This window comes from Hyperolius riggenbachi, chromosome 9, assembly GCF_040937935.1.
Source record: "Hyperolius riggenbachi isolate aHypRig1 chromosome 9, aHypRig1.pri, whole genome shotgun sequence".
NCBI classification, from domain to species: Eukaryota; Metazoa; Chordata; class Amphibia; order Anura; family Hyperoliidae; genus Hyperolius; species Hyperolius riggenbachi.
This window is the reverse complement of record NC_090654.1, coordinates 221052714-221066112: the sequence shown is the minus strand read 5'-3', so window position 1 is coordinate 221066112 and position 13399 is coordinate 221052714. Positions and strand designations below refer to the sequence as shown.

The window sequence follows — 13399 nt, the reverse complement described above, 5'->3', positions numbered from 1 at the left end:
GTCCCGCTGAAGGCCACCATGTTTTAAATAGATGCTATTGTCCTACCTACAACCCATAAAATTGTCACTGGGGACAGATTTAACAGCCTCCAATAGAAAAGGGGAGGATTTGTTTTGTCCTGACCCTTTTAACGCCCAACAAAACCCTTTTCAAGTTGGTAGACAATAGCAGACTTAAAGAGAGATATCCCTGGAAGGACTTTCCAAAGATGGTGTCTTCCATATGTGATACAAGGTGGTAAGCAGCTGAATTTCTAGTCCCAGGTGACAGCTATAGGGTTACAGTCCTCTGCTACAGCTAGGAGACAAGGGGGGCATCACCTCTCTAGCCTGTTGCGTCAACTCCCCCCTTTCCTTGACCTTCTCATTGATATGCACGCCCCCTGCATTTTAGTCTTCACATTAACAATTTGTCCAATTCACACATCACTGAGCATCTCCCTAAGATACACTGCTTCACCTCCCACATACATGCTCTGTATTACACAACTGACATAGCTTTTATGGCCCTGGGAGACAGTTATACACATACAATAAATTCCCTCATACTGAGATATAAACAAACAGATCCAACCTGCAACAATGCACTATTTGTTTTACCTCACAAAGATGACATTTGAAGGTCTAAAGCCGTAAAATTGTTCAACAACATGAAGCCTACAACGCGAAGGAAACATACAAATTTTACGCTATCATCTTAGGTCAAAGCTCAACTAATCATTTGCCGTAGATGCCAGTCCGTTTTTACCAGATAACAGTGAAATTACGGTTTTGGAATTTTAAATTTTTGTTGAAATAATAATCCTCAATTAATGGTATTTTGAGCATTAAGCTCCTGTATCAGACTACATCCCTATATCGAGGCAATCCAATTAGCAATGTATCCTGAATTTTAAGTAATGATGACTTTAGCACTATGCCCGTGTATTCATATGATTAGAAATGTATATTTTCACATAGTCTGTTATTATAGCAATCAATGTAGTTACTATTATTATTGTAGTAAAATATTTGCACTAGCAATCAAATATTTCTTCTTTGTTGATTATATTTTATGTATTTGCAATTTTTTGGGGGTTTTGTTTGAATTATATGGTTTTTTTTTACTGTGTTATATAGTACTGATAAATTCACAGGAATTTACAGAAGACACGTAGCCCATTATTGTTCAGTTATACTGCTCTGAACGTGGCCTGTAGTTTATTATCCTTACCATGGTCAGCCCAGGGTCAATACATATGAATTGCACCTGCTTTGAATGCAATTTATGATTTATGTAGTTGGCCTATTAGAGGTGCTGCATCTATGAGCCGTTTGTCATTCAGATGTGACCTGTTAAAGGATGCAATGGCTTCTCTTCTTGCTCTCTACAAAAATGTAAGTTACACATTTGTGTCAAGCTGCTCCCAGGTTTATACATAAGTTTCCAGGTCATTTCAACTGGAGGTTGGGGTCCTTCCGAGGGGATAGCCTCACCATGGTGGAGGGATCCAGTGCTGAGTATTTTGCATGCAAACTATTTGTGGAAGCTAACATCCTCCATAGATAAAATAAATGCTTGTACGTAAGGTGTGTATTTAGCCTATTAGAGGTGAGTGGTTAATCATTCAGGTGTGGTAAAATATCCATATTTGGGATGCGCAGACCGCCCACCCCTTTATTTTTGTTTCATGGTCAAGCTTTGATTTGTGCAATCTGTGCAGCTGGCTGTATACTGTGCCACTAGTATATATGTGAAGAGCACTAAGTATACTAAACATTTTACATGGTACACTTGTTTGACCTATGAAACACAACTGAGTGAATGTCTCAGCACTTACTTGTACTCAGACAATATAACTAAGCTCTTCTAATACAGTAAAGCTAGGCAGAAATGCTAGATGTCCATTTACTGAGGTGGCCATTCAGAACAATCTAAGCTGAGAATCTAACACATACAGGTGCTCCCCAACCTTGCATATAGATCAGGCACTCTGGGTCTTTACCGACAGCGATGCCTGACCGCAACCCAAGTTCATATTTCCCTCGTTACCCTGCCTGCCATAAGCTGATCCATCATAGCAGCCAACACAATGATAGCCTGTAGGGTAATGTCTGTACCGCACTCTGCGTTGAACTTTTACCTGAGGGAAGGAGTCCTGATCCATGCAGGTGACAGTAATTGTGTGTGTGCATGCGCCTTAACTCACTTTAACTCTAGGGGCTCGATTCAGTAAACGGTGCTAACCCAGTTAGCACGCCCAAAGGCTTTGGGCGTGCTAACTAGGGTGCTAAGTAGTTAGCACATACAAACTATTTAGCACCGTAGTTAGCACATCCAAACTTAGCACCGTAGTTAGCACATGCAAACTACTTAGCACCGTAGTTAGGATATGCAAACTACTACTTAGCACCGTGCTAACTAGGGTGCTAAGCTCCATGGTTAGATACCCCTGGTCTTGCTAATTATGATCTTGTAAAAATGGAATATTTGGAAATTTAAATTTAATCTGAGCTCTATATATTATGTGACAATCATTATATTATTGTTAACAATACCTCTCATCTTCCACAGTGATAATTGATGTTGAAGCTACTGTTGGAAAAGTTAGGAGGCGCACTGCTACACTGCATATTCTGTCATATGTTCCTTTTCTTTGTTGAATAAACACTGATTTAAAAAAAATAAAATAGGGTGCTAAGTAGTTTACATGTGCTAACTACGGTGCTAAGTAGTTTGCATGTGCTAACTACTTAGCACGTGCAAAGCATGTTAGCACATGCAAAGTGGCTTTTCACTGGTGTGCTAACAATTAGCACCCTTTTTTGAATCAAGCCCTAGGTATATAACGTATCCATGCAAACTGTCCATACGCACAAAAATGTTTGATATACAAATAAACCTTGTATTGGTCTTAGCTTCTTATACATTAGTTTACAAAAATGGAAGTGTTATGGAAGGAAATGTTTGGTAGTCCAGACGGTTCCCTGTACTAAACTTGTACACAGGGTCACATGGTATCATACACCTTAAAGGGAACATAAACAGAGAAGGATATGGATTTTTCCTTTTCAAATAATACCAGTTACCTGTCTCTCCTGCTGATTCTGTGTCTAATACTTTTAGCCACAGCCCCTCAACAAGCATGCAGATCAGGTGCTCTGACTAAAGTCAGACTGGATTAGCTGCATGCTTGTTTCAGGTGTGTGATTCAGCCACTACTGCAGCCAAAGAGATCAGCAGGGCTCACAAGCAACTGGTATTGTTTAAAAGGAAACGTCCATATCCTTCTTAGTTAGGGTTCCCTTTAAAGCTGAACATGATCCATATTCTAAAGCTACATAAGCAGGTCAGATTTTTGTTTCCTGAAATGTCTGTTTGTGATTGTTTCTAGTGACCGTTTACTAATAATTTCTTTTCAGACGCATTGGTTGGTTCTCTCCCGAAAAACATATGGAGAAGAACACAGTAAGATGAGCAGAAGATGTCCCATTGTGAGTCATTCAAGTATTCTATAACTTAGTGGATTTGTAAATCGGAGGCTGCTAACATCAATGGACACCTACAAAGCAGGTGATTTGGACACCTGCTCCATCAGCTGCGTGATAGATTGCAATATTAAATGTGGCTATTCAGTGCTAAAGCGCTGAGCTGGGAACCTGATAGTAACTGATTGGCTATTACCAGCCAATTACATACAGTTCCACTAGAACCAGTACTAGCTGATCAGCAAGTAGCATCCAAAAGGCTAGTATTTCCAAGTTGATGCTATGTATCGGGAGGGGGTATATGTTAGCATTAGGCATTAGAAGGAAGGGTTAGTGTGAGAATAGGTTGCTGGGTAAGTCAACAGCATCTCATGATTTTATTTCCAATCTTCTGCATCCCAACATTTTTATGTGCTTTAGCTGCTGCTGCTTGGCATTGGATGTAGTTGCTTAAATTGTTATCAACCAGTATTCCCAAGTCCATCTTCAAGTTTGATGTTTCCAGCTGTATGGAATTTATTTTATATGGTGCTCTACGGTCTGCACATCCAAGGTGAATTGCTTTAAATGTAATTTGCCTTATGCCTGCTCATGTGGCCATACTATTAGGATCCTGTTGTAAAAAGTCACAATCCTGCTTAGTGTTTATGATTCTGCATAATTTTGTATCTGTGAAGATGGCAATATTACACTGCATTCCATCTTGTAGATCAGCAATAAATACATTGAAAAGGATTGGACTTAGTACTGATCCTTGTGGGATGACCCCACTGCTAACAGTTTCCTATTTTCAGTATGATCCATTTACCACCACTCTTTGCCTTTTATCTCTTAACCTGTTTTCTATCCTAACATGGAAATTTGCATTCACTACTACATAAAAACTGAGCATGCTGATGAGACAAATCCTGTCTTTACAAAGCCCATGCTGATGAACTGAACTTAGATTTCTGTATAGCACCCCTTAGTATACATTTCAATAGTTTACTCGCAACTGGTGTTATGCTTACAGATCTATATTTTCCTGGTTCTGATTTAGTTCCTTTTCTTGAATAAGTAATTTAAGAGTGTTGATTTATGGGAAAGGGGAATTATTTGAATTTTTTTATCCCACAAATAGGGTAACTGACAAAGATATCATACGTTGTGTAAAGAAACACAGTGTAGAAGTTATATCGGCTCTCAACCTGTTTTTTTATTTCTTTCTAGGAGTTTTCTTTTGCTTGGCAAGTTTGTTTGCTCAATAATGCAGTGTGTGTCAGCAGCCCTCTTTATCTCCCTTTGCGAGAGACTCACAGAGCCAAGACTTGTCTACATTATTAGCAGAGAATGTTAAGTAAGGATAAAAAAAATTATTCAACTTTTAGAGCATTTTTGGTGAGCAGCTGGCAAAAACTCTGCTGCTTTTGTTCTCATCCTATACTCTTCCCGTGGTTTTGCAACAATTCCAACCTTGTCATATTTCACAGCAGTTACATTAGGACCATCTCACATTTTTTGCTACTATAGCTACAGTGTACTTGCAGAAAAAAATGGGTTTGCTGTGCTGGTCCTTTGCTCCTGCCATTTCCCTACTAAAAAGCTGCAATCTATTTGGAATTAGACTTGTTTAGTATTATGCTACTGAAATATGAATGAATAGTGGTCTAATATACAAATTACTAATTACTCTCCAATCTACCGTAAACTGAACAAGGAGTATAGACTGAATGGAGGAAAAGTACACAGCTGCCTTCTAGCTTTTTAGAGCTGAATATGATACAAACCTATGCAGGCTTTGATCAACCCACACCCTGCTTTCCATACACATTTTGTGCGATTCCAAATCATACTTTTAATCAACAATGATTCTCAATTTGATCAGAAATTTATTAGGTAGCAAGGTTGGGGTCATTTCCTCAAAGTAATGAGAACATTTACCCATGAATGGTTACCTGTGCTAGAGAACTATATATATATATATATATATATATATATATATATATATATATATATATATATATATATATATATATATATATATATATATATATATATATATATATATATATATATATATATATATATATATATGTGATAGTTTATGGGTACTTTATTGTAAATATTAACCACTTCAGCCTACAGGTGTTTTCACCTCCAGGACGGAAGCAATTTTCCCCTGTCAGTGCTTCTCCCATTCATTCCCCAATAACTTTAACACTAAGCATAACATGTAAATGATCTCTATTTTTTTTTTTGCCACAAATTACGCTTTTTGTGAGCGATACTTGTTTTCAGTAATTACTTTATTTTCTATGCATTTTATAGGAAAATACACAAAAATTACACTATTTCTCCAATTCTATCCCCGATAGTTTTAAAATAAGCAATGTTACTATAAATAAAGCCCACCCATTTTATTTTCCATTAGTTCCGGCTGTCACAACATTTCAATTATATTCCTTGTACCATGTATGGCATCAACATATTATGTGGAAAAAAAAGGTGTAATTTTTTTTTTTTCTGTGCGTGTGTCCCATCAATGGTAAGCCCTTATGCACTAAAATAATAGTAATATACCTTCATGACATACATATTAAAAAAAGTCCCTATTTCAACAATTTATGAATTTTTTTACGTTTTTTTACTTACTTATTTACTTAGTAACTGGGGTGGGGGGAGGGGGCCTTTGAAATTATTAAAATAAATTAATATTTTTAGTAAAAAAAAAAGTGTAGTGTGTAACTTTTCACCACTAGATGGCGCTAGAAACAGTTCCTTGCTTACCAGGAACTGTTTAGTCTTTTTTTTTCCTGTTAATTCACCTTTTTTATTATGAATGGACATGGCCCCTATTGATTTACTTGGACGGATTTACTTGGACGGTATCTTTTATCTGATCGATTTTCTGATCGATTATCTTATCTTTTCTTATCAATTTCCATTCACGTCTATGAGAAATCGATCAGAAAAATTAGAATGGACATGTCGGAAATTATCTATCGAACCATCTATCTGTTGAAAAAACTTATGGTGTATTCCCAGCATTATTAGATGGAAGAGCAACACTTGCACAGATCACATCTAACCTTAGGTCGCTTGCTGAAAGATTAGGGAGATAGCAATTGGAAATATATATATATATATATATATATATATATATATATATATATATATATATATATAGCCTCCTTTACACGGTACAATTTTCCATCAGATTCAGTTCAGACTGATCTATTAGATAGATCTAATAAGAAATTGCATCGTGTGTAGAAGTCCAAATTGTTTCAGATCAATTTTGCAATAGATTTTGCTTTGATAAGTACCCATAATCTATTGCAAAATCTAACACAATCCGATTGGATCTGTTCAAAATTATCTAATAGATCTGTCTAACGGCTCTTTCACTCCTAAGTGGAAATCGCGAGATTCCTGCTCACCGCAAACCGCTAGCGTTTTTAAAAACGCTCAGCACATGTTTTCCTATGGCAGTGTTCTCACTGCCGTGATCGTGGGCATTTTGCGGTTAGCGATAATCGCAAATGAGTTACCTGCAGCATTGTGGCAGCGATTCTGGAGCGATTGCGATTAGCATGTATAGAACCGCTTATTGCGATTGATACCAAAACGCTACTTTGTCCAGTGATTTTTCGGCGTTAATCGTGGAAAAATCACTGCCGCAAAACGCTAGCAGTATTCGCTAGCGTTTTGCAATTTCGAGTGTGAACGGGGCCTAATAGATCCGATCTGACAGAAAATTGTAACGTGTAGAGGATTAAAACACTTGCCATGGTCTACTATGACAGTTGTGAGAATTGTATAAATCCAAGCCTGAGTTGTAGGATCACATGACTTCTCAAGTGATGCACAGCTAAGAGAAGTCCCTGAGCACATGGAGATTGTATGTTCTCCTCATTTTAGCATGGATTTCCCTTGAGCTGTGGTATTCTCCCATACTTTATAGTAAAAATCAACTTTCACAGAACATTTCTGCAAACACATATCAGGGCTTTTCAATACTTTTTTTTTTATAATTTGATGTTTTTAAAAATTATCTTTGTATTTCAATTTGCCCCAGCTATGAATTTGTCTATATGAGTGTGGCTGAAATAGCTCTTCTTTGCTATTCTAGAATGTTTATTGTCTTTGTGGAGTACAGATTGCATAGAAATATCACTGTGGGCATTGTGTTCCCTGTAAAAGCAGGAACGCAACGGAATGGGAAAGCCGTGCCACACATTTTCCGAGCATTGCTTTGCATACAGTGAAGCATACAGTCATTTAAAAATATGCTTCACTGTCACTGTTAATGCGAGTGGTTCGCAGTAATGCACGGCATGCAGTGAGTTGTCATGCCGTTAGACCACACCACAACGGCCACACTGTGAATTGTTGCTTTTGCATTGCAGAGTTATATTCCACGTTACACCACATTGCAACACCCTAAAATTAATTTACTTTTTATCAGCAATATTGGAGGTTCAGTATGAAAGAATATTTGTAGGTTAAAAAGTGTCTGGCCCAAGTCACCCCAAGCATGTATGTAGAAGGGTAAACTGTGATAAAAGTGAAAGGCTTTGTGTATCCATATGTTATATTCATTGACACTGTTCAAATATGGAAAATAAATCATAAATATTGTTTTATTCTCTCCTACAAGGCAATAATAAGTAGCAATACAACTTTTATTTTTTGATCTTTAAAAAATCAAGCCTGAAAACTGCAAACTGCAAACATATTTATTTACAATATACGGAGATATCTCCATTGTTTCTATTCAATATGAACATCTTGTACAGCGAAAGTAAATAACAAAATTAAATTGCCATAAAACTGCAATCAAATGAGGATCATTACATTTTACCAGTCATGTATATATACAAATACGTATACTCCCGTCTGATTATCTACAGACTTGTAAAGAACAAGGTACAAAAATGATGCATAACTATTCTGAGAATGTCAGTTTCATAGCTTGGGCCACATAAGACATCATCTTCGGTAAATCTTCAGTAAGTCCATGTTTAAACTCATGAAATTAATAGCTGTTGAGAAAGATGTTTTCGCAAACTCGTATACATTATCACAAGATAATAAGTAGTTCTGCAAAGATTTGCAGTCACCACCTCCAAGAAAGAGTAGCTGGATGAGGTATATGTTGGTTATGATGGTAACTGTGGACAAAACTGAATGCACCTGTAGGGGGCAGAGTGGGGAAAATAGGCACCTTGTCTGCAGAGCTGGTTGGGGAACAAGTATGGCAAGGCTTACCATCTCTAACCAGCACTGGCACCATGACGTGCTTTAAAAAAGGTGGAGAGCTTGTTGCTTCAGGTTTGGCTCTCTTCATCTTATAGCGGTGGTTCTGGAACCAGATCTTCACCTGGGTTGGAGTGAGCTGGAGAATGTGTGCTAGCTGGTCCCTCTCCGGGGCAGACAGGTAGCGCTGCTGGCGAAACCGCCTCTCCAGTTCTAAGGTCTGGGCCTTTGAGAAGAGGACCCTGCGCTTCTTTTTCTTCTCATGACCATTGGTCTCCTTGTTTGATTTCTGCATGCCGTCTCCTAGCATGACATCAGAACTGCTCTCATCTGAAGCTGCAACATATAAAATGAATATATAAGTACGCTGTTCTTGGCAACAAATGCAGAACTTGTTAATACGTAATGTGATGATTTTTCTAAATTATCTTAATCACTGTAATCAAACACATCCTGTATTAATGATGGTTGATGGGAAGATTGAAGAGTGGGCAGTAGATGTTACTGAATATGCTTTCACACTTGGGGATGAGCACTGATTGGTGAGGTTTAACCTATTGGGTACTTCAATCTTGAGAAGAGGGGAAGAAAAGAATTGCAAAAGATCTATGTGTGTATATCTGTACCAGTATCATAAATGTAGTATCATAAATGTAGGGAAACCACTGGCAAAAAAGGAAAGGCAATAAAAATAAATTGCTTTTCAAACCCAAACATTCATGTATGTAATTATAAAATGCATTACTCAATTTTCTAAAAAGAAAAAAACACGTGACGAGGAAAAAAAATCAAAAATGTATGCTTTACTTAATGCCTAAGCACTTGAGTGTATTATGTAGAAAGTTTTTAACATAATTTATTGTACATTTTTCATTGTTACTATGACAACTGCCACAGTGCCTTACAGAGTATGTAGTCAATCTCTAAGTGGCCCTTTGAGAGAGATTAAAGACTAACCACTACCACTGTCATATTTCTCTATCTTAGACTAAGGCTAAGTTTGCATGGAAGTTAACTTATTTGTATACATTTGGGAGTACGCCCACACAAAGACAGGGAGAACACATACAAACTCCATGCAAATAACATCATGACCCAGATTTGAACTGGGGACTGTAGTGCTGTATGGTGAGAGGGCTACCCACTATGTCTCCATGCTGCCCACATGTACTGATATAGCACAGAGATTGACCTGCCAGTGGTCATCTGCTGCATCACCAGACATGGCTGGCTCACCTCTCTTCAAAAACACAGAAAGTGCAACACTTAAAAACATTTCAAAGCTCTGTAACTAGACGTGTAAACAGGAATTACTAAAACCTAAAATACCTATAGGTTAGTTGTTAACTCTAAAGTGTTGGGGCATTAACTCCGGGCACAAAGATGTTAGAAATTAATTGTTTACTTGCGAAAGTGCTTAACGTTGAACATTATCTATGTCTAGACTAAGACCAACTAAAACCCTTCAAATGGTCTAATGCTGATCTTTATCCATTTATTAAAACAGATACTTATAAAATTAAACTTGTTCTATAACTAACCTTTCTACTTTATTAGGATAAAAATATAATTGTCTATAATAATAAAATAAAAAAATACATTGGATACCAAGATGAAATGGTTTCCAGAACTTTACAACAAGTGAATTTGATTTGCAGAAGGGAAAAGAAAATAACGTCAGCCAACTGGGCTGGGGGAAATATTTATATAGCAATTATTAGTTCTAAATAGCATTTAAGGATTGAAGAGGATATTCAACTCTGTTTTATGTTGCTTATTAAATAAAGAATTATGAAGAAAGGCACACACATTTGTCAATCTATAGTAAATTATTTGAAAGACTGTGGCCCATATGCAATTAACTTTTTCTCCTGAGTTTTCTCCTAAGTGATATTTTGAGACTTGTCAGTAAAATGCCTTTTAAATCACAAGCAAGCAAAAAAACACATAAAGTAGTTTTGATAGTACCTTTTCACCTAATTTTTGATACTTTTTCAGTTGCAAAATGATGAAAAGTTATTTTAAATAGAAGATGAAAAATCATCTCCTAGGAAAAACTCAGGAGAAAAAGTCAATTCAACTTTTCTCCTAAGTTTTCTTCTAATAGTCTTTCTGTTTCAAATAACTTTGCAGCACTCTGAAACTGAAATAATAATAAAAAGAAAATGAAAAAAATACTGTCAAAATTGTTCTGAGCATTTGCTTTGTTGCTAGTGGCTTAAAAAGTATGTTATTGATAAGGTGTAAAATATCACCTAGGAGAAAAGGAGAATAAGTTGAATTGAAGAAGAGCCCAGCAGTAAACTGCCTTTGGCTAAAACATATGGGCCCATATGCAATTTATTTTTTTCTCCCGATTTTTTTCCTAAGTGATATTTTCATACCTTATCAATAAAATGCTTATTAAGCCACCTACAAGCAAGAAAATACTCTGAATACATTTAACAGTACTTTTTCACCTATTTGTTGGTACTTTTTCAGTTGCAGAGTGCTGAAAAGTTATTTTAAACAGAAGATGAAAAATTGTCACCAAGGAGAAAACGTAGGAGAAAAATGAATTGAATAAGGGCCATGGGGCCATATACAATTAACTTTTTCTCCTATGTTTTCTCCTATGTGATATTTTCCACCTTATTAATAAAATGCTTTGTAAGCCACCATCAGGCAAGAAATTACTCAGAATAATTTTGACAATACCTTTTCACCTACTTTTTAGTACTTTTTCACTTGCAGAGTGCTAAAAAGTTATTGTAAACTGAAGATAAAAAGAAATCTCCTAGGAGAAAGCTTAGTAGAAAAAGTGAATTGCATATGGCCCATATTACCTGTTTTTTAAGGCATTTCCAGAGATTCCCAAAGATCTCCAATGTAAATGTCACTATAAATGATCCAGCAAACCTGGACTGGATTTCTGTTTAAAATTGACTGGTATTATGTTGTAAAGGATTGCATCCCTATCCTGGGTCATAATGACACATAGTGAGGGCTGCTGATTAGGTTAATACCTTCTCAGCTTGTAATTGTAATCTCATACATGTGCCCAAAGTGACAATAGTGCTTTATAGTTTTTATTTTGTATTTATTTCACAGGTTGCCATGGATGCTGGAGGCAGATGCCATCCCAATTCTGCTAATTCACAGACCTCTCAGCAACTCTGACTATCAGCTGATATGACCAAGGCGTGGGCATCAAATCCTAAACACTTAATAGCTAACAATTAAAAAAAAAAGTTCAGCCAACATTTCTGAATCACCAATGATATCCCCTTCTGGAGATCTTCAAAGATGTGTTAATAAATCACACACTTACTCAATTAAATTAAAAAAGTAAACTATTTAATAATCCCTCTGCAGCGAACTGTTTTTAGCCAAAGTTTCATTTTACACAGTGCAGGATGAGCTGCAATCGTAGCATGGCACATTAAACGAGCTGTGCAGCCATGCGGTGAAGCATACAGTACAATGAAATTATGCTTCACTGCCACTGTAAACAGATATGCTACCCGCTAGACACACAGCGTGCTGTGCATTTCTCCAACAGAACCCATTGCATTGCACCTGATATAACTGTATCAGGAAATATCATTGCATCATGTTGGGATGCGATAATATTGTCCATTGCGACAGAACACAAAAAGATTCAGGCCCATAAACAATTCACTTTTTCTCCAAGGGGATATTTTCACATCTTGTAAATAAAATACCTTTAAAACCACCGGCAAGAAAGAAAATACTCAAAATAATTTTGACTTTTTCACCTACGTTTTGGTTCTTTTTCGATTGCAAAATGCTAAAAATGTGTTTTAAATACAAAATGAAAAATGATCACCTAGGAGAAAACTCAGGGGAAGTGAATTGCATATGAGTCTATGGCCCATATGCAAGTCACTTTTTCTCCTGCGTTTTCTCCCAGGTGATATTTTCACAGCTTGTCATAAAATGCCCCTTTTAAGGCATCAGAAAGCAAGAAAATCCTCAAAATAAATGTCATAGTACTTTTTCACCATCTTATGGGTACTTTCTTAATTGTAAAATGTTGAAAAGTTAGCTTAAAGCTTAGAGGAAAATGATCTCCTTGGAGATAACTCAGGTGAAAAAGTGAATTGCATATGGGCCCATGACTCAAAGGGCCCTAATTCAGTGGGCCGGTGCTGAAGGAAAAAGAAGCCTAAATGTAAAAAGCTCAATAAATAAAAAGTAAATAAACAGCCATATAAATTGCAACAGTGTAGCTGATGTGTAAAATGTTTTGCCATAGCAGCTGATACTTACATAAATAGTGGCTTCTGTCGCTCTCCTCCCAAGCATGGCAACCTGAGCTTCTTGAGAAACTTATGGAAGGTTCAGAGTCTTCATACTCCGGCAGATCCAGAATCCTCCGCACTGTGAAGCTGAGGCTGCCTGAAGAAGACATGGCTGTAGTCCTTCAGAGATAGCGACGAGTCAGGGGGATGGATGGTGGCCTAAAGCTAAGTCCACACTTTGCTCCTTCTTCCTCTGTGTACAGCCTAAATATTAGTATCACTTACTGGGAGATGCTGTTTATATAAACATGCCACCCCATCTACACACAAACATAAACTAACTGCTTTCAGACCGTCCCTGTCTACAGCATGCTAAGTACCAGTGTGAGTCAAGTGCTTAAGACCCTAATGGGAACAGAAGCCCCCCTCCCCTCACCTCCACTTATCCT

The 13399-nt window shown here is 37.0% G+C and overlaps 1 protein-coding gene across 1 annotated transcript; it reads right to left on the bottom strand.

The window, feature by feature from the left end:
• Positions 1 to 8566: 8566 nt before the first annotated feature.
• NKX2-8 (NK2 homeobox 8) lies at positions 8567 to 13120 on the bottom strand. The gene is made up of 2 exons (XM_068251903.1): positions 12979 to 13120; positions 8567 to 9042 (listed from the first exon to the last, which is right to left on the bottom strand). The coding sequence occupies exons 1-2, from the start codon at positions 13118 to 13120 to the stop codon at positions 8567 to 8569; spliced, it is 618 nt and encodes a 205-aa protein (XP_068108004.1).
• Positions 13121 to 13399: the final 279 nt, after the last annotated feature.